The sequence below is a fragment of the Galleria mellonella genome, unplaced genomic scaffold (assembly GCF_026898425.1).
Source record: "Galleria mellonella isolate WM207_F2 unplaced genomic scaffold, CSIRO_AGI_GalMel_v1 utg588, whole genome shotgun sequence".
Lineage (NCBI taxonomy): Eukaryota > Metazoa > Arthropoda > Insecta > Lepidoptera > Pyralidae > Galleria > Galleria mellonella.
Window position 1 is genome coordinate 1094234 of NW_026442124.1, and position 21902 is coordinate 1116135.

Genomic DNA, 21902 nt, shown 5'->3' on the forward strand with positions numbered 1-21902 from the left:
TTTGCACATTAATAGATAATATACCGAAGTAATGTAAATAATTTATTATTTAAACTTGACAGATCATAACGTCTGTAAATACTTAATAAAAAAACTGTGAAAGCACATAACACTAAATTACAAGAAAGAATAATACATAGAATATATGACACTATTGGCTAAAAATGCCTCTGAGGTAATTTCAATAAAAATTCTTTAAAAACTAAAATGCCAGTTTTAAAGCATCAGCTTTACATAATCGCTTTTTGTAGAATGAATTTCTATTAAACGCAAATCATCGTTATTCAAATAGACTTGTTAAAACTACTTTAAAATCGTCATATTTTTATGAATATAAGTCAATAATATTGCATCCTATCACTTCTATATAATACCTATAAGTCACATTACTGTTATGTTGATATATAACTTTCATTGCATTTTAAGTGTCAAATAGTAGATACATAAACGCAGAACTGTCAGTTTACGTCATTTTTGATATATTTCAATCAAAACTATTGGCAACAGAGTTACATTACATAATCATCCTGCAGAGTTACATAATCGCCCTGAACTAGGTGTTATCTATCTTGCAGTTATTTAATCAAATAACCAGTTTTAATTCTTAGTCTATGTTAAAAACTTGACTGATGACTGATAGGTACAAATGTACATAAGATTATATGTATATAAGATGGAAGGCTGACTAACGACCGACCAATCCTATAATAGACTTTTATAGAGATGGTCAATCAGTTATTTATTCGAATATTTAAGTACTCTGTAATAAAATTGTAATTTTTAACGAGTTTTAGGTTTTGGTCGATATTCGAGTACTTGTATAAACAGAAACATTGAAGTGACCATTCCGAATGCAAAAAATTAAAATCGATATATTACAGAGACACTTAACAAAACTTTCGGTGGTTACCATTCTTTTAAAAATGAAAGAAATATACTGCAACGTTGTCATTCAAATTTTATGTTTGACTACCTTTTATACGGATATTCGTGCGCGTGGATATTAGAAATATAAAAACCAATAAAATAAACGTCTTGATAGCGTATCAACACATATATACTACATTTTTAGTTAGCCCTTAAAAAGTAAAACTGTAAAAATTTCGTTCAATTTGATGCAGTAATTTTTATGTGATGCCGGAACAAACGTACATTTTTTACCTATGGCTATTTCATATTAGTGTTCGTTAAAACAAATTTAGTATTTAGTTTAGTAAATATAATTTATTTTTAGACAGATATATTCTAGAGCATTCTGTTGTTTAATTTTATTTCTGTCTACGATGTTTATAATATCATGACGTATATATTATATTTAAGAGTCTTTCTATTTGTTCATATTTACGTACCTCATCAGGCTTAAGTACTTTATAACTTAATTTTCAAACTCACTTTTGATAAAAATAATAAAAACGTTAAATCATATAATAATATTTAAGAAAAACAATGATGAAACATAAACCTAGGATATAAATGTTATCTCTCACATTAGATTAGAGCTAAAGCTAAGAAATACAATTCAGATCTTGGGCTATGCAGCAGACGTTGAAAACAAAGATGAATCGCCTTCTAGATTGATTTTAGATAATTGGAATTAACGCAATTAACGAATTAAATGCAACTGCAAAGTCACTGAGGTTAACACTCATAAAAAAGAGAATTTCTAGGAGTGTCAATCTTTACAGTTTCTTTGGCTTCAATGTTGAGTCTAAAAGAGCATTTTCAGCTACAGGGTACATAATATCGATTGACGTTTTTTACGTGTTTCTCTTTTTCCAATAAAAATGTTTTTCCAAAAAGTACCTAATATTTTTAAATACACAATCGGGACTTAACGCGATGAAAAAGCTTTTGTAGGTAAATAGTATCTACATACCTGCTTCTTTATTGCCGACGTTTCGATTTGAATTACACCATGTCGTAGTCATGACAGGAGTAAAGTGAGCGATGTCTTCGTCTGGCAATTCGTATGGTCTCTTCGGGTACCTTCACATTGTCATTATTATTAACTAGAGCCACCCTACATACCGCATTCACGGTATCTACACTGCTTTTACACAAATTAGTGCGTATTTTTAGTGTACTAATTACTATGTTCCATACTATTCTCGGATAATAGAGACGCTTGATTATCCTTGGATAGTACGTTTTGCAATTGTAAATTGAAATAGCAAAACATTTCAATAGGGATGTTGGATATAGGCTTCCATCAGTATGGAACCTAGTTATTAGTACACTAAAAATACGCACTAATTTGTTTAAACGCAGTGTAGATACCGTGAATGCGGTATGTAGGGTGGCTTTAGATAATAATGGTGACAATGTGAGGATACTCAAATAGACTGCACAGGCTGCCAGACAAAGACGCCGCTCATTTCAGTGTTGTCGTGACCACAACGTGGTGGAATCCATGTCGAAACGTTGACAATAAAAAAGAAAGTATGTAGGTACTATTTATCTGTAAAAGCTTTTTCATCGCGTTTAGTCCCGATCGTAAATTTAAAATATGTGTAAACAACGCGAAAGTTTAAAATGAACTAGGTACCTAATATTATAAAAATCTCAAAATTTTGCGAGAACGACATCTTGTGTTCTCTGCTTGAAATTGCATGCTCTAAATAAAGTAATCTAAATAAACTTTAGACTGATTACTTGAATTCCTGATTTTTTTTTAAATAATCGAGTCAGCATTCGAGTCAACGTCATCACTAACTTCTACGTTTGACTTTAGACTAGACTTCAAGTCTAAGGAAAAGGCGGGAAACTCGAATAAGAACAAGCGGGTTTTTTAAATTTTTTTTATTAATTTATTAAAACTATCTCTATCAATTCTTATTATTGAATAAAATATTATATTTTCACTAAATTCAGCGACAGTAATATAATTAGCATTCATGGGGAAGCGCAGTTGTAGAAAAAGGAAAAAAAAGATGACGATTCAGGTGATGTAGACCATGAACCTTGTAATGACAAGGATATATATTCGGAAGATACTTCTACTGACTCAGAATCTGAAATTGATAAGGCCGATAAGTATAAACCTTACTACGTCACAGATTATATTAGAAGATATCCCGAGGAATCCCCTGGGACAGAATTTGTTGTCTTTGTAGAATCCTCAGATAGTCAGAAAACCATTGGATCCAGAGACTTGCTCTCACTCTCCTCCTGTTTAAAACGATTTAATAAAGGGGTAACTTATCTTAGATCTATAAATAAATTCAAAATCGGAGTATACTTTCAAAAGCCAGACTTAGCCAATGCTTTTTTAAATAATAAAACTTTTTTAAATGACTACCATTTTAAGGCCAGTATTCCTGCTTCTTCAACAGAAGTTACAGGCGTTATTAGAAATGTACCTACAAATATATCTAATAAAAAAATATATACTATGATATCGAGTTCTAAGAAAATTATTGCTATTAAAAGAATTTTAAGAAAAAATACCTTGACTCATGGATATGTGTTACAGCCAACTCTAACCGTGACAATTACTTTTGCTGCATCTGTATTACCTGAATATCTGGATATTGGAGGTTGGCGCCACAATGTCACTCCATATATACCACCAGTTAAACAATGCTACCGGTGCTTGAGGTATGGACATTTAGCTAAATTCTGTAAGAATTCTGAGCGTTGCAGCATCTGCAAAGGTGAGCATAATTATAAAACTTGTACAACTGGAATGGAAAACGCTATTTGTGTACACTGCAATGGAAATCACACAAGTGTATCACCGCAATGCCCTGTTAAACAAAAGAAAATTGCTGAAAATAGATCTAAATTCAGACCTGCTTCTTTTGGAGATGTACTTAGCACTGAAATATTTCCTAAACTGGGTAACAAACCTAAAAAAAATGTAGACCTAATTTCAATTCTAAATTCTGATAACAAGAGTTTATCACTTTTAATAGAAAGCATAATCAAACTTATTTCACTACATAACACAAAGAACACATCTATTAACACTAAAAGTGTTTTGAATGTGTTATATGATACTTTTGGTAATAGACCTATTTCACAAAATTCAATCGAGACCAATTAACTATCATACAATGGAACGCTCAGAGCCTACTGAGCAATCGACATATTTTTACACAATTTTTAAATGAACATCATATTCACATTGCTCTCATCTCAGAAACTTGGCTAAAACCACATTACAAATTAAAAATTAAAGATTATTGTATAGAATGAAATGATTGTGGTAATAACCACAATGGAGTAGCGATTATTATACATAATAGTATTAGATATAAAAAACTTCACTCTTTTTTCGACAATTCTTTGCAAACTATAGCTATTAGTATTGAAGTTAATAATTCTTGGTATTCAGTTGCCAGTATTTACTGTCCTACCAATAGTACACCTAGTTTTACTAAAGCCAAATTTAAGTTCTTTTTGGAGTCTCTTCCTAAACCCACTATCATATCTGGAGATTTAAATGCACATCATACTATGTGGGGTTGTACCTCCACTAATACAAGAGGTAAAGACATTCTTGATTGTTTAGATGAATGTAATTTGGTACTATTAAATGATAAGCAAGTTACTACTGTTGGCTCTCATATTTGGAGACCCAATGGCCTTGATTTAACTATGGTATCCCCATCCATATCATTAAAATGCGAGTGGTCGGTTCATGATGATCCGTTAGGAAGTTATCACCTGCCGACTTTTACTAAAATAAACACAAAGAACTCTTCATCAACTCCGTCAGGTGAACAACATGCTCCTATAGATGAAGTTAATAAACTTTTGTTAAATCGTATAAACCTACGTCTCGTTAATTGGGATCTTTATTCTGAAACTGTTAATCGATTACTTTTGGATTTCGAGTATGATGTCAATGAACCCTTAAACAATTACAATAGGTTCTGTAAAATTATTTTGACAGCTGTGGAACGTTCCGTTCCACGTAGGAACTTATCAAATAGCGGTGCAAATACTTCAAAGAGGCACAAACATATTGCAGTACCTTGGTGGAATAACAGGTGTGCGACAGCTGTCAATGATAGTAAAGCGGCTTACCTTAGGTTTAAACAAAATCCAACTCTCGATAATTACATAAATTTTAAAAGAGTTCAAGCTGTTAAAAAGTTAGTAATTAAGCAAGTAAGACAACAGGGGTGGCAGGAATTTTGTTCCAAATTTAATAGATTAACACCAATTTCCACTGTTTGGCAAAATATGAGAAAACTAAATTCAAAACATCGTCAAAATCATTTTAAAGATATATCATGGGTCAATGATTTTTTACGCAAATATACTCCTGATTTTGTACACTCACCTTTTGATGACAAACAGTTTAATTCTGTTAATTCATGCCCAAAATTTCTCACTGACCCATTCTCAATTGATGAAATATCCAGTGCAGTAAAATCTAGAAAAGATACAGCTAGTGGCCTTGATCGCTTAACATACAATATGTTTCGATTGCTGAATAAAATAAACCTTACTAAACTCTTACAAATTTTTAACGATTTATGGAAGGACTGTATTATCCCACCAGAATGGAAAATGGATTGTTTGATTCCAGTAATTAAACCCGGTAAAGATCCTACAAATTTCGACTCCTATAGACCTATAACATTGACGTCCTGTGCAGGCAAATTATTCGAACAATTAATTAAACAGCGTTTAGAGTTCTTTATTGAAAGTAATAGTATATTACCATCGAATCAATTTGGTTTTCGCCGTGGATATTCAGCGCGCGAAAGTTTAGCGAACTTCTATGTCGACCTTAGTACTGCTTTGAATAACGATGAATATGTTCTATCTGTTTTTTTAGATGTCGTAGGAGCTTTTAACAATGTAAATTTAACAGTTCTATCTTCGATTCTATCCTCATTTCTTCCAATGAAACTTATCGAATGGATTTATAATTTTCTTAGTAATAGAGAAGTGTATGTTAAAGTAAATAGTAAATTAATAGGACCTAGGTTAAGCTCTAAAGGAGTATGTCAAGGTGGTATTTTAAGCCCGCTACTATATATTTTATATATCTATAAACTTAATTCAATTTTAGGAAACAGTGTGAACAACTTGCAATTTGCCGATGATTTATTAATTTATATAAAAGGAAAGAATATTATTGATATGCAATTAGTGTTAAATGAGTCATTAAAAAGACTTGAGAAATATTTTTCTCTTCTTTCCCTCGATATTAGTTTAACCAAAAGTAAAGTAGTTGTTTTTCATCAAGTTCATAAATATGTTCCATTAATGAATATTATATATAATAATCAAACTCTTCCAACAGACTGTAGCGTTAAATTTCTGGGGGTAATTTTTCATCAAAATTTAAAATGGGATCTATACGTTGATTGCTTAGTAGATCGTGCTTTAAGAGCCACTAATATAATAAGATCTGTAATTGGTCGTAACTGGGGAGCTGATCCTAAAATTATCCTTTTACTTTACAAATCTCTTGTTAGAAGTAATTTTGATTACGCTTTCTTTTGTTATGCCTCAGAACATAAATTAGTAGAAAAACTCGAAAAAATTCAAAATATGAATTTAAGACTTATTTTAGGTGCTATGTATACTTCTCCAATTATCTCAATGCAAGTAGAATGTAATTTGCCTCCTATCCTTCTTCGTTTCGAATACCTAAAACTCAAATTTCTCTTCAAAGTTTTTTCAGTTTCCAATAACCCACTCATACTCAAATTATTAAATTGCCCCATTTCTATGTTTTTGAATAAAACTATTGTCAATGATTTGAATTTACGAGATGAATATAACATCTATAGTAGTAAGATACTTCCTTGTTATAATGGCCTTTATGAGAGTAAGTTCTGTAAGATCAAAATTGTTATACGTAAAGACATAAAAGAAAAGCACGATATGTATGAGACTTTATCAGAATTTATTGACTACAGGCAGATATATACAGATGGTTCCAAAAATGCACTTAGCACTTCAGTGGCTTTTTACGATTTGTCAAATAGATTTGGTCACGGTTATAAAATTTCAACTTTGGCTAGTATTTACACAGCAGAAGCAAAAGCTATATTTTTAGCATTAGAATACATAGAAAAACAGGTACTATATTCGAAATGGATTATAATTACAGATAGTATGAGTGTTCTTATGGCATTAAAAAATAACACATTCATTTCATCATCAAACTACTTAATTCAAGAAATTCGTAATAAATATTATCATCTCTGTACTATATATGGAAAAGATATTATCTTCATCTGGACCCCTTCACATATTGGAGTGTTTGGGAATGAACAAGTAGACACTTTGGCTAAAATTATTAATTCAAGTGCTGCTCGTGTTCAAGATTTACCCCTTTGTTACTCAGATTGTAGTATTGGAATACATAAAATCGTTACAACTAAATGGGAGGAGCATTGGACTCAAATATTACAGACTAAAGGCAAATGGTACCGCAAAATTAATTGGCGTATTGGAAAACCGTGGTTCTGCAAAGGAAAGGACACAAACAGAAAATTTTACACCAATATTTGTAGATTACGAATCGGCCACGGACATTTCAACGAACACCTGCACCGAATGGGCATGATCGCTTCCCCATCATGCACATGGTGTAACTCAAATACAGCCCAATCTCTACATCACCTTTTTTTTGATTGCTCTGAATTTGTCATTCAAAGACACATTATGTTTGACGAACTTAGGATTATCTTCAAAAAACCCGAAAATATCCCGCACTCAATCCCGCTTCTCTTAAGATTTCCTTCTTGTTTCAAAGCTATTTTCACTTATATTACTACAACATTCAAGGAGCTATAAGAATACTTTTATTGAATTGCAAGACAATGATTTTTTATAATTATTTATTTTTAATTTGATAAATCCACTGGTTTAAGAAAACTCAAGAAAAGATATTTATGAAAATGTACTTACCGGATTTGACAAATGAAATATTGAAGATTATGACAATAATTGAAGCGACATTAGAAAAATAAAATTCCAGACAAATTATCTTTTTGAAGACTAGGCAGCATGGTCTCCGACCTTAGCCTGTTCCAAACGGAACAAACGTACTAAAAAAAAAAAAAAAAAAAATGAAGTCTCTAATCTGTCATCAATACTTTTCGCAAATTTTCGACTGATTTCGACTAATGAAGAGAGATACTTAGTAGTTTTACTTTTGTCAACGTGATGTGAGAAAAGATAAAATATTTAAGAATTAATGAGATACTCACAGATATCTCATTATAGTTGTTTTATATATAGAAAATATAGTTAAAAATCTAACATGAAGATTTGGACATCAGAACACACATTTAAGTTAGTATGACGCAATCGATTTGTTGTATTTTGTAGCGATTTCTTAAATTATTAAAACTAAGTGTTTTTTTCTAAACAGCCATCCATGGGAGACAGTTGCGCAGGCAGCATGGAGAAAATATCCCAATCCTATGAATCCAGCCGTCATTGGGACCGATGTTGTAGAAAGGAAGGTTGTTAATGGAGTGCTACATTCGCACAGACTCGTCAGTTCTAAATGGTTTTTTCCGCGTTGGGCACAGGCGGTAAGTTCAAATTCCATTCCAAATATAGTTATCTATATAAAAAAAAATCTTGAAGATAAGAAATTTTGCAGTATGTGTATTTGCAAAATTTCTTAAATCTGAACTAACAATTCTACTACTACTAATATTATATACTATAATTCGGCTACTAATTTTGAAAGTTAGTAATATTTTAGATCTTATACTACTTTAATTTTTAAGAACAAAATAAAATTCAGGAACTAATTGCATTTTTTGACATTGTTAATATATTTGTATATATATATATATATGTATTTAGTATGTATATTTTTTTATAGTTTCTAATGTTGTTCGGTTGGCATATTGAGCTATTACTTTTATTTAAAAATCAAACAAATTGCTATTGAACTGATATTCAAAGAAACTAATGAAACTGTTCAATTAGACATGAATAAAGTAATAGTGCTAAGTCTCATAATGAATACTGAATATTTTGCCTAAATAATTTCATAATTTTCAGCTTATTGGAACTGCCAAAATATGTTATGCAAGTGAAAAATCAGAAGTAAATCCTATGCAACGACAGATGACACTTAAAACCACAAATTTAACATTCTGCCATTATATAGCTGTTGATGAAACTGTCAAATACACTCCGCATCCTTCTGATCCTTCAAAGACTCTTTTAACACAAGAAGCAGTAGTTACTGTACAAGTGAGTAAACTTATTTGTATTATTGTCAATAATCTATTTTAATTGAAAATAGATTAATTGTACTGATGATGTGTATGATATATATCATTATCTATCTAATCTAATGGGATGCCAAAGAATAGGCAGTCCACAGTTGTAGGTACATATACATTTGCTTTATCCACAATTCTTACAAAAAAGTAAAATAATTGCTGCACTCAAATAACCTGATCTATTATGCACATTGCAATTTTTCCCCTTTATTAATTATTTAAAAGTAACAGTATAATTCCATATGTTGTTTAACCCGCTGCATCATGACAAAATATATCAATTAACCATCAGTTATTCTATAGACACACTTGCTTTTACCTGTGATTCTTATATGTGGAAAACCAATAAAATAGACCACTTCTAGATGACATTTAAACATACACTACATATTAAGTATAATACAACTATGAAAGTATACTCTGTTAACTTCATGCTAATGTTCACTATAAGTGATGGTTGTCCCTTTCTATCAGGTGGATTGTTGCTTGTTTACCATTCTAAGTTGCATAAAGAAAAACTGCATTCATTTATTGTGCAGTAGTTTTTGCATTATGCTGCAACAAACATAGTCTTTTGTATATAATAAAGAATAAAGACATAATAATTCTAAATATTATTTTTTGGTTTCTATTGCTCTTATCAAAACCCCTCAAATCTCCTCAAAAATAAACCTCTCCTTACAAATTTATTATATCTATCTCAGAACAGAAACCTATGATATGTAATATCTGTGATATATTGATTCTACACAAAATATATATTTTACTTTAGAATGTTAAATTGCATAACATAGTCACAAAAGACATACACTATGCATTAACTGTGCATGCTGTACATCTCGGGAACTCATTTTCTAATAACTTAAAGATGGCACAATTTTTAAAATCTTTTAAAGCAAGTGTCATAAAACTTTATTTTGAAACTCCTATTATATTGAGCCAATTGTGAATATATGTATGTATCTATGTATATGTTTTATACAGTTACTTTTTACTGTATTTGCTTAATTTTAATACCTTTTACCTTTGAACATTCTATAGTTTTCTAGGATTTCTTTATTGAATAAATCTGACATTGTATATTAAATCTTTGGACACATTAATAATATGCCCAAAAATTATGTACAATAAAGATTTTACAATACAATAACACTTCCTTTCGGAAGTCATTTAAAAATGCAGTAACAATAAGACAATCCATTTGATAATAAGGAGTTATAGAAATATAACTTATTGCCTCCTACAACACTGGAGGTGGCAAGTGTTGCCAAATTTGCAAAAACTTTAACAAGGTTTAAAAAATATATAAAAAAGAGACTTGAAAATAAAGATAATATAAATATTGTTTTTTCTTTTCAGGGTGTTCCCCTTAGTAGTTACATGGAGGATTTATTAGCAAATAAAATTTCATTGAACGCTGGAAAAGGAAGGCAAGCAATAGAGTGGGTTATTGGTAAATTGGATTCTGAAATAAAGGAGCTTGCAAGCACAGCAGCTAAGAGTACAGATGAGCTCTTATCACATACAAAAAAATCCCTTGATGATATAACATCAACTGCTAGGAAATCAATGGATGACATATCATCTAAAGCAAAGAGATCACTTGATGACATTGAAAAATTCACAAAAGCAAATGCTAATCAACGGAGCTGAAAAGAGGAGTGATCCCAACAATACTTAGTTTCAATTGAATCATTATTATGTATCTATTTATTATACAGGATGGACTTGCATTATTTATAGCACAGATTTGTGTTAAATGTGATTAATGCTGTGCAATGTAAATAGTATAATTTAATCATACATTATACATAGCAACTGACACTGCTTAATTTTTGATACTCATATTTTTTATTAAATCAGACAAATGGATACTCATTACATTCAGTTAGTCATCACAGTTATAGTTGCAGAAGTAATTTCAATATATGAATGAAATAAAACGTTTTAATTTCTAAATACTTTCATTGTCTTTTGGTCTATTCATAGATTGAATATATAAAATATATAAATTTAGAAGAAATTATTTTATGTTTTCTTCACATTATAAAACAATAGTAGACTTACTCATTGCTCATGAGGTAGATATTTTTTAATTAAGTTTTTTTTATAAATTACCTATAGATTTAAAATTATATTATAAAGGTAAACATAGGGCATAAAAATGTATACACCATAAAATTATTTACATTCATAAGAGATGCAAAATCTTTTTTTATACTGTGGGTGAGTGGTATTAAATTGTAGTTAGAATTTAAATGCTTTATACTAATTTCATAATATCAATCTATTATTTTAAATTTGATTAGAACTATCATTATTACAATATATAACATAAATAGATGATAGACATGATGACACTATAAAATAGTGATTATGTATAGTAATAAACAATACTACAATTGTATTGTTAATAGTGCTATGATATGACTGTGTACCTGCCTCATATTTATAAGAAATACCACTGAAATGAACATCGGCGTTATTTAATACAAGGTAATTTATAAAAAAAAAGTATTTTGTTTGTATTTCTCAATAACTTTCACTTGTTTACAATAAATTTTCGTTCAAACTTTGTGTTTTATTAATAACAGAGAAAAATTAAAATTACGTAACGAATTTGCTGATGATATAGTAATTATGGCGGAATCCCAGTAGGATTTAATTGATATGCTCAATGATTTCAATAATGCATCCTCAATGGGCAGACCTTAAGATGAACATGAACAAATCTAAAGTCATGACTAACGTCTATGTCACATCTATGCCGGTCATAATTGCGAGTTGTCGACGAACCTGAGTCAACTTATACGATTCGGTAAGTCCAACTTCAAGCAAAAGGTCAACTGACGAATTCAATTTGGTTGGGCAGCGTTTGGAAAACTATGGCAAATCTTTTCATTTAAACCCCTTCAAAATTTGAAGACAAAGGTCTTTAACTAGTAAGTGTTACTTGTGGTGACCTACGGAACCGAAACATAGTCCTACACGGTTGTCCGTATGCAAACTTTAAATTGCTCAGCAAGCTACGAAGAGGGCTATGCTCGATGTTTCTTTACGTCATAGAATCCGAAATCTCCGAAGAACCAAGGTGACCCGTACAGGCAAACTGTAGTACGACCCCTCTCTAAATAGAGTGACGACCTCAAACGTATTGCAGGAAGTCAGTGGATGCAGGTGGCTCGGGGCCGTTTCATATGGCAGTCTATGAGGGAGTCAGGGGAAGAGCAACTTCAACAGTGGACAGATAATGGCTGATATGATGATGAATCAGATTATCATTATATATTTATATATGTATAAATTAAACGACTTCTATACATACGAGTATAAAAATAAATTAATCCAAACAAAAGAATTTTAAATTATTACGATGACAACATTAGATATGGTATCAAAATGTAATCACGAGTTAAGAGATTATTTGATTCAGCGCCAACACGTGTGACAAAATTCCCTACAAAGAAAGCCAAAATACAAATGCCAAGGCCGTTTCTACTTTAGATACAAGATAATTATGTTACATATATTGGTAATACTGGTAAAAAAAATGAATTACGCTAGAAGTAGCCAGGATTAAATTACTCAAATCCCTGATTAAGGAGTTTTCAGAATATTACTCTAAGAAACAATAAAACTAAGTAAAAACAATATTGTAGGTATATTAACATAGGCTCTCACTGGACACTGCAAATTAAACAAGCATATTATCCAACTAGCCTTATGCCCAAAAAATTTTTGCAGATTTTGTCACAATGAGAAAGAATCGCAACAATTAATTTGTGGCTGTAGCCCACTTATACATAAACGGTATATCTCCTTTGGAAAACACATTTTATATCCTGAGGACCTAAAAAACTTTACTACAGGAAAACATCTTAAAATTTCTATCATTGATAAGAATAAGCAGCGAACTTTAAAAAAAGTGCGAACAGAAAAGATTCTAGAAACGTCGCAGTGTCACAGGTTTTCCTGTCTGAAAAGAACCGTCTTTCAATAATAATAATACGCTAGAGCTTAAATCTAAAAATTCATAATAAACTACAATTATTACAACTTACAAATATAACGATATTCGGAAAACGTAATAAATATAGTAACATAATTATATGTTACTATATTTATTACGTTTTTATTAGTATATATAATATATACTAATAAAAACGTTTACCTAATTAATTTTACCTAAACTATGCTAAGAGGGAGGAAGGGATTGTTAGCAATGGAGCCCCATTGCTAGCAATATCAGGTCAACCTCCGCGTGGTTCCCCCTGGAAACCATCGTGAACAATTCTCGTTGAATTCGTCACGATGGGCTAACTGACCTGTTTCATCCTCATCTATCATCCTTCACTGGTGCCCTGTCAGCGTATACCAATAGTGCAGGTGGGATTTTTATTTCATTATCACCTATAAAAAAAAAAAAACTATGATAAGAATAATGGAATTATTTTTCCAGTTTTACTACAAGTAAGAAATTTGGGAACAATATTTTGCACTACTAAGTAGGTTACCTAGCAAACGTTTTGCCCCCTACTGCCACCTAGTGGAGTCTTTTTTTGTAATAGATATAAATACTTTGTCTAAGAGGTGTAGAATATAAATTTAAAATACAGCATTAAAATCGGTTGAGCAATTTTAGAAGAAAATAGAATAGACCATCGTTTCCTTTCCCGTGGTTGTTATAAGAGGCAACTAAGGGAACTTAAGGGTCGAGGAAGGAGCAGCAGCGCTCCTGTAAAATAGTCACCAAGTGCGGTTGCCAATCATAATGCTAGGCGTGCTACGCCTACTACTAGCAAAACAATGCCTACATTGCTCTATAGTATAGTGGCTATGTTCAGCAGTGAACAATTCACGGCTGATATGGTGTGGAGCAATTTCAGATATTATTGTGAACAACTATTGTAATATGGGATTTTTATATATTAAGATACATGGTGGCAAAAAAGTATATGACTCACCGAAACGTAAATATTTATGGCAATCGGCAAGAGGGTTACGTATAGATTACCAACCCTTTTTTATTGGCATTTTCTAAGACTAAGAGTACCCCAAGAGTAAGACTGACCCCATAAAAAAGGGTGCACCTATATATAACCTGTACTCTCAATGTCATATATAATAATGTAATAGAGACTTAAACAAGGATTTATAAGAAATATATAAAAAAATATTAGATCTTAGCTAATTTAGAAAATGTTTATTTATTACATATTATTAAAATAAATTCTATTGGAGTGACATATAACAGATTCACATTGGCAAATTATACTTAAATAAAAGTTTAATATATATTACATATATGTAGTTATCAAAAAGTAACACAATAGATAAATAATATATAGTTTTATATAAATATAATGCATAGCCTCCATAAAAAAAGTTGCTTTGTGTGTTATACAATGTTATAATTTATTACTTATTATGTATCAAATTTCCTTGCGACAAAATAGCCAGGGATTCACCTAGACAGTAAAAATATAACAAATATAGAAAAACCTAGATTTATTCTAAAAAATATGTGGATTTGAGGAGAAAGAGCAAGAGTCATGAATAAAAATAAAAAATGGTGTATAAAATTTCTTCATAATTTGGTATCATTATCTCATTTCTGATAATTTTATGGATTGTTTATATGCTGAAATTATAGTCTATCTCAGAGCTGTTTGACTCTACAAACTTGCATGTTCTTGATCTCTCAGAAATATGTAAATTGTCCTTTTATAAAATTATTTTGGAGAATTAAAATTATTTATATTTTTTCTTTAAAAAGTTAGGAAAAGTATTGTTTTTCTTACTCCTCTTAGAACAGCCTTCAAATCTATTTTGTGATTTGTATTGGTCAGAGATTGTAACTGCTTTGGACTGCCTTGCTGTATATCAATAGAACTTAATGAAAAGGTAAACTAATTTGTTGTAATTATCACATTCTGAATGGAATCCAGAAAATAGAATTAAAAAAATCAAAACATTTAATTAATTAATCTTTTATTTGTAACATTATTGAACATAAATAAAATGTCTTATAGTCGGATCAATTAATTATTTGTTTACATTTTCATTAAGTCTATTAAAATAGACTATATGCTCAATTACATAATATCTACGACACATACATTATACTAGTCTATGAAAAAAATACTGATTTGATATTTGAATTTTGTCTATAAGCTTCTATACTAACCTTTACATAGATATGTGTGTAATAAATCAGAACAAATTAAAATTTGATATTAAACTAAAACAGTCCAATGCAGTATTTATAATCAGTAGGCCAGGTAAGTTTTGACAATTAATATTTAGACAGAGATTATACGACATTCTTAATTAATTTGAATCAAATATCTTTTAAAAATATCATGTACTGGTTCCAGATGATGTCATGTTACCATTATGCACATTGCCCTGTGTTGATCTATTTGCTGCAGCTAAATGAGATGCTTTAAGACGATCTAGTTCATTTACCCAGGACCTTACATGTTCCAGTCTATGCCAAGCCATCTGTAACACTTTCTGTGAAGCATATCCTGATCCTTCATGAGGTTGACCAGTTGAAACTTGTGTTAAATAATTAATTTGATCACTCAACTTAGATTCAACTTGATTGAGAGTTCGTAAAAATTGTGATGTATTAGTTTCAGCTTGTTTTTGGCCTGATTTTTCCTTACTTAGTTCTAGCAGTGCTTGAGCTGTAAATAAACATAATTAAATAAACAAATCTAAGCCTATGTCTATGGACTACTGGAGAAGATTGGATTCTTAGTCTAGTAGGCATGGAACTAGTGATCCTATTGTTAACAATATATGTTATTGGGAGGGAAAGATTATTAGCGTTGAGGACTAATGCCCAATGTTAGCAATAGACCTTTTAGATAAGCTTCCGCGCAGTAACCCTGGATATCATCACGGTTAATTTTTGTGAATACATAACAATGGGCAAAAATTAACTGCTTTCATCTTCACTAATCATCAATCACTAGTACCCCGCTAATATATTCTAATAGCGCTAACTGGCCTACTATTCCGTTATCATACAATAAAAAAGAAAATTATTGAAGGATGATGATGATAAAACAAATTCTAAATTTATAGCCAAATCATGATCACAAATGAATAATATACAGAGTGTTTTACCTGCACATTGTAAACAAGTTATTATGTCTTTTTCAATTTCATCAAGAACTTGAATTCTTTCCATCGGTCCACCCATAGTTTTTAATATAGTTAAAAATTATTGTGATCTAAATTAAATAGATGGTCCGTTGACTACGAATGGAATAATATAGCTATGAACAATATAATAATTAAACAAAATCGTATTTTCAATAACTTTGATGATGGATACCGAAAAACAGTATATAATAAAAAAATATACTTCAAATTACAGAGACTACGAAATGCATAATTAAAAAAACAGAGGCCGCACTCCATACAAGCTACGTAAACCAACTTGGTCAGGAAAATCTCACCAACCTATACAAAAAATCTCCCTTTTCTCGTTATGTTGGCCAGCTTGATGTTCAAAATGAAAAAAAAAATGGGATTATAACTATATTATAATTTGATAGTAGAAATTCATGTAATGTGATAAAAGAAATATATAAATTTTATGTCAAATTGAATGTTTCGATGAAAATTTTTTTAGCAAAAATAAAATAAAAGATAAATATATAGGAATATTACCTTAACATCTTAATTTCATAATATTATTGATCGTAAACACAAGTTTTTAATACTTTTCATAATATCTGGTCAATTTCTAATGTAGATCTTATAATAAAGTTAATATTAAATATATATTGTCGTAATTTACACGTCAAAATAAAAAGAAATATGACATACAAAGCTAAAACTGTTCATTAAATAATGAACAACAATAAAAAAGAGCGCTTCACTTTTTTTTTTATTTATATATTTAATATTAGTTTGGATAAATTAATTAGTAATAAAAAAAAAATACAAATAAATTTATGTTCTGTATGATATAACAACACGAAGAAACGACTTTTTAGCTTAATTTACAATAGCTTTGAACCGGTGAGTCAACAATAATTATAATTAATATAGTTATAGTACATTACAGTAGCAGCCAGCAACTGATTGAGGCATTGATGGACGAACATGCAAATATGGGCCGAGGCGTAGCCGAGGCATACATACGTGAGTCCATCAGTGTCTAGTTATGGCCAAGGCTTATATAGTACTTTTCTCAAACAATGCGCGGAAATCAAAAACATTTTTTAAGTTCAATGACGAATAACGAACAATAATAATTTTTTACGCTCCATAGAGTTAGTGTTCAAATTAGTATTTCGTGTTAACTCTAGTAAGAAACTTAATTCGACATCTCTATTTTCTGTCAATGTCAATTGAAAACTTTGACATTTTATTTCAAAGAACGTTGTCCGCTTAGCTGTCATGTCATAAAAAATATCGTATCGATCGGCCATTTTCATCGCGATTGTCCCCCGACATGGTACGTTAATATTTATTTTTAATCATTTTATTAGTCTGCAATCTAAATAATTTTTTATATATTCCATTCATTAAAGTATGTAAATTAGTAACATTTGATTTATTTTATAAATATTTTTTTATAAACTGCTTGCAAATGATGATTACACTAGAATTATTTATACGGTTAGAACCTGAATACACGTGAAGATTTATCTAGGGCGGACTGATGCACCTTTAATAGTTCAGTAGTTTTAATCTTTCTTTTTTCAATATTTAATATATTGTTTTTATTTTCAGTCGCATAGGAAATTTTCAGCACCTCGCCATGGCTCTATGGGATTCTATCCCAAGAAGAGGTCCCGTCGTCATCGTGGCAAAGTGAAGGCATTCCCTAAAGATGACCCCAGCAAGCCAGTACACCTTACGGCCTTCATTGGTTATAAAGCTGGTATGACCCACGTGGTCCGTGAACCAGACCGTCCTGGATCAAGTAAGTACATATGAATATGATTTTCTAATTTTATATTCATCAACATATCCGCCATTAACTGTCGACTGTTGAACATAGACCTCCCCTTGGAGGGTTTTTCTAGTAGTTACCATCTTTGCCACCTGCAGTTAAATGAAATAAATAAGAAATGGTTGAAGCATGAGCAGTAGCATCCCTCTTAAAACGTCAACAAAGTGGTTGACGTTTTAAGAGGGATGCTACTGCTCATCCTTCAACCATTTCTTATTTATTTCATTTTCTTATTTGTTTTTTGTTTTACAAACACCCATGGAAAAGGAATGTGTGGCCCTTTTGTATGCTGGGATCACATTTAATGTTGTTTTCTTTCTTAGATCCTTTTCAAAGACTACAATATTAATTGAATATGAAGCTTCAGTGAAAGACCCACTTTGGGTTTTTTACTAATATGATGTAATGCTATGATTGGTGTTACATCTATTTGAGAATCAATATCATGTAAATATTTTCTAGTTTTCTAGACTGTCACAGCAATATATACTCTAATATGTAATTTACTCATTATTGTAAAAATTATAATGTTTTCCCATTTATACTTTAGAGATCAACAAGAAGGAGATTGTGGAGGCTGTGACCATAATTGAAACCCCACCTATGGTCTGTGTAGGAGTTGTTGGCTATATTGATACTCCTCATGGTCTCCGTGCTTTGCTTACGGTTTGGGCAGAGCATATGTCGGAAGATTGTCGCCGTCGTTTCTACAAGAATTGGTAAGATTTCAAGGCAATCCAAATACTAAATTTAATTCACATTAAGTTTGTTTTAGTTATCAATGACTGATTTTTGAGTATTTGATTCTATTACTAACTATTATAAATAACTCTCCAATCAGTAGATGAGAGTTAACATAAAACATGCAACAAGCATGTTTGTTACCAAACGGTCTCCGCTCAACGATGAGGCTATTTGGTTTTTCTTACAGTAGCTGCTTTTTGTAATCTGTTAGGTACAAATGTAAGAAGAAGGCCTTTACTAAGGCTAGCAAGAAGTGGCAAGATGAACTTGGACGTAAGTCCATTGAGAAAGACTTCAAGAAGATGATACGCTACTGTAGTGTTATCAGAATCATTGCCCACACTCAAATGAAACTGTTGAAGCAACGCCAAAAGAAAGCACACATAATGGAGATTCAAGTTAATGGTGGATCCATTGAGGATAAAGTGAAATGGGCTAGAGAACACTTGGAGAAACCAATCCCAGTAGACTCTGTTTTTGCTCAAGATGAGATGATAGATTGCATTGGTGTCACTAAAGGGAAAGGATACAAAGGTACTAAGAAATATACTTACTTTTACATACTGACTTAAAAATGAATATGTAATATTTAGACAACTGTACTTTTAATTTGAAAAAGTATTCTAATTATTGATTCATTTATTAAGTACTTTCTAAATTTTATCAAAATTTGTATTAGTTTATACAGTATACATGAGTCTAGTTAGTTTTATATATGTACAGTATGTAATGTCATTTATTGTTTTAATTTTGTTACTGTACTGGATCTATTTTATCAGGATGAAACCCAAGTTTCAACAATGCTCATTTACTGAATTTCATTATTGCTACTTTTTTAAATAGATTTTGATATGGTTCTAACAATTATTCTGTAGCTTTACAGATATGATTGTGGTATGACATGATAATATATATATATATCTTTTTAAATTTGTAGGTGTGACTTCTCGTTGGCACACTCGTAAGCTTCCACGCAAGACCCACAAGGGTCTCCGTAAGGTCGCTTGTATCGGTGCGTGGCATCCGTCTAGAGTGTCATTTACTGTTGCTCGTGCTGGTCAAAAGGGATACCACCATCGTACTGAGATGAATAAGAAAATCTACCGCATTGGACAAGGTATGTTCTTAAGATAATTACTTTTTTTATATTAAACTCTGTTTGACTGGACTGGGTATAAAAGGGAAACTTGATCATTGATTAATTTTAGAGCATTTTCGTAGAATATTGAGATTATTTATACTTAATAATCATCAACTTTTCTTAATTTATTGTATTTGTAACAGTTCTTCCTTATATTTCTAGTAATTTTTCACTATTTTCATTTCTTATTCCTTTCATGTAACTATATTATCAGTTTCAAACTGATTTTATTTAAGATCGTTCATATAATAATGTGACAATAGAACATGAGTACTTACAGTAACAATGAAATTTTATAAAAAAAAATTATTGTAGTACTAATAGCTGAACAGCTGGTAAATAAGACTAGTTTTTTTTTCAATACTGACTTGACACATTGTCTCCATATCCACTTGAGAGTAAATGGATTAGTATATGTAAAAGATTCCACAGGTTTTAATGCAGGGATATATCAAACTTATTCTTCACTACCCTGATGAAATAGATTTGGGATATTACAAAATTTTTGTTCATGTCGACATAATGTAGGAATATTTTTTTTTAATTTATAGACTAAACTGTAATGAGAATTTTCTTTATATTAATTTGATTTTTCAATTACTTTGTTATAGGAATTCATACTAAAGATGGAAAGGTTATCAAGAACAATGCTTCTACTGAGTATGACTTGTCTGAGAAATCTATCACTCCAATGGGTGGTTTCCCCCATTACGGTGAGGTTAACAATGACTTTGTTATGATCAAAGGCTGCTGCATGGGACCGAAAAAGAGAGTTATTACTTTAAGAAAGGTAATTGACAATCACAGTAACTTGTATCATAAAAGCTTGTAAAGATACGACATGTCACAGTTGCTTGTTAATTTAATTTCTAAAATTCAATTATTTAAATGATTTATATGTACTTTATTTTAATTTTTAGTCTCTGCGAGTGCACACAAAGAGGGCCGCTCTTGAGAAGATAAGTCTCAAGTTTATCGATACATCATCCAAATTTGGTCATGGTCGCTTCCAAACGCCTGCTGACAAGGCTGCTTTTATGGGTACTCTCAAAAAGGACAGAATTAGAGAGGAAGCCGCAGCCGCGACCGCACCTGCAGCCGCACCGCAGTCCTAAATATTTTGGACTATAAATAAAAGTATCTGAAATATATATTTGCATTTTATTACCGCTAATACCGATTACTCGCAATAAAGGCTTTTTTGAATGATAGACGAATAAGTATATAAATACCTTTGGATCTATTGCACAGCACCATCTAATCCTAAAATAAGTAGAGCTTTATGATTGTGGGTACTAAACATCGTATCCATATCACAGTACTATACTAGTATCAATCCAATATAATTATAACTAAACCTAGAGTATATAGATTGGCAACACACACAATTTGCACAATACAGAACGAGAGAGAATAGGATAATTTTCACAAATTAAAATAACACGTATCTACAAATTTTAACTTTAATTCCTTAGAGGCTGCCAATAATTGTCAGACTAATCGATTATATCGACTCAAAAATTGACAAAGACAGCCCCTTACATATATAGATATAATAATTATTAGTGATCCGACCTGGCTTCGTATGAGTAAACAGAATTTTCAAATATCAATACATAAAAAGGGTTTTGCGTCAATTCAACTAATTTTATATGTTGATCTTTAAATTGATATAACTTTTTTATTTATGAACCGATAAAACAATGAAAATAATGAGATTAGCGTGCACAAAAGTACATACAGACTAACACACAAATTTTAAAATCATTTGGGTTCTACTGCGTTTATAAAGCCTCCCTATATTAGTTTTGAGTGA

The 21902-nt window shown here is 30.9% G+C and overlaps 3 protein-coding genes, 1 long non-coding RNA gene and 1 other non-coding gene across 5 annotated transcripts; 3 read left to right on the top strand and 2 right to left on the bottom strand.

Moving 5' to 3' along the window:
- Positions 1–2784: 2784 nt before the first annotated feature.
- LOC128201742 (uncharacterized) lies at positions 2785–5348 on the bottom strand. The gene is made up of 2 exons (XR_008253416.1): positions 3448–5348; positions 2785–3011 (listed from the first exon to the last, which is right to left on the bottom strand). It is a non-coding gene; the product is annotated as an uncharacterized LOC128201742 (long non-coding RNA).
- Positions 5349–8045: 2697 nt separating this feature from the next.
- LOC113517000 (protein slowmo) lies at positions 8046–11793 on the top strand. Its single transcript, XM_026901514.3, has 4 exons — positions 8046–8268; positions 8348–8513; positions 8995–9189; positions 10581–11793. Exons 1-4 carry the CDS (start codon positions 8237–8239, stop codon positions 10872–10874), a joined length of 687 nt encoding a protein of 228 aa, XP_026757315.2. The 5' UTR covers positions 8046–8236; the 3' UTR covers positions 10875–11793.
- Positions 11794–14408: 2615 nt separating this feature from the next.
- Positions 14409–16663, bottom strand: LOC113516915 (mediator of RNA polymerase II transcription subunit 11). Its single transcript, XM_026901412.3, has 2 exons — positions 16359–16663; positions 14409–15913 (listed from the first exon to the last, which is right to left on the bottom strand). Exons 1-2 carry the CDS (start codon positions 16432–16434, stop codon positions 15582–15584), a joined length of 408 nt encoding a protein of 135 aa, XP_026757213.1. The 5' UTR covers positions 16435–16663; the 3' UTR covers positions 14409–15581.
- Positions 16664–17546: 883 nt separating this feature from the next.
- LOC113516820 (60S ribosomal protein L3) lies at positions 17547–21237 on the top strand. Its single transcript, XM_026901296.3, has 7 exons — positions 17547–17700; positions 17979–18171; positions 18752–18920; positions 19157–19479; positions 19883–20062; positions 20698–20876; positions 21007–21237. Exons 1-7 carry the CDS (start codon positions 17698–17700, stop codon positions 21199–21201), a joined length of 1242 nt encoding a protein of 413 aa, XP_026757097.2. The 5' UTR covers positions 17547–17697; the 3' UTR covers positions 21202–21237.
- LOC113517124 (small nucleolar RNA U43) lies at positions 17836–17912 on the top strand. Its single transcript, XR_003402260.1, has one exon. It is a non-coding gene; the product is annotated as a small nucleolar RNA U43 (small nucleolar RNA).
- Positions 21238–21902: the final 665 nt, after the last annotated feature.

Excerpts from the sequence above, each read along its gene's own strand:
- LOC113516915 (XM_026901412.3), bottom strand. The coding sequence starts at position 16,434 with ATGGGTGGACCGATGGAAAGAATTCAAGTTCTTGATGAAATTGAAAAA. Across the intron at positions 15,914-16,358 it reads AACTTGTTTACAATGTGCAG|CTCAAGCACTGCTAGAACTA; the intron begins GTAAAACACTCT and ends GTTTATTTACAG.
- LOC113517000 (XM_026901514.3), top strand. The coding sequence starts at position 8,237 with ATGAAGATTTGGACATCAGAACACACATTTAA. Across the intron at positions 8,269-8,347 it reads ACATCAGAACACACATTTAA|CCATCCATGGGAGACAGTTG; the intron begins GTTAGTATGACG and ends TTTTCTAAACAG. Across the intron at positions 9,190-10,580 it reads AAGCAGTAGTTACTGTACAA|GGTGTTCCCCTTAGTAGTTA; the intron begins GTGAGTAAACTT and ends TTTTCTTTTCAG.
- LOC113516820 (XM_026901296.3), top strand. Across the intron at positions 19,480-19,882 it reads TAAAGGGAAAGGATACAAAG|GTGTGACTTCTCGTTGGCAC; the intron begins GTACTAAGAAAT and ends TTAAATTTGTAG. Across the intron at positions 20,063-20,697 it reads AATCTACCGCATTGGACAAG|GAATTCATACTAAAGATGGA; the intron begins GTATGTTCTTAA and ends ACTTTGTTATAG.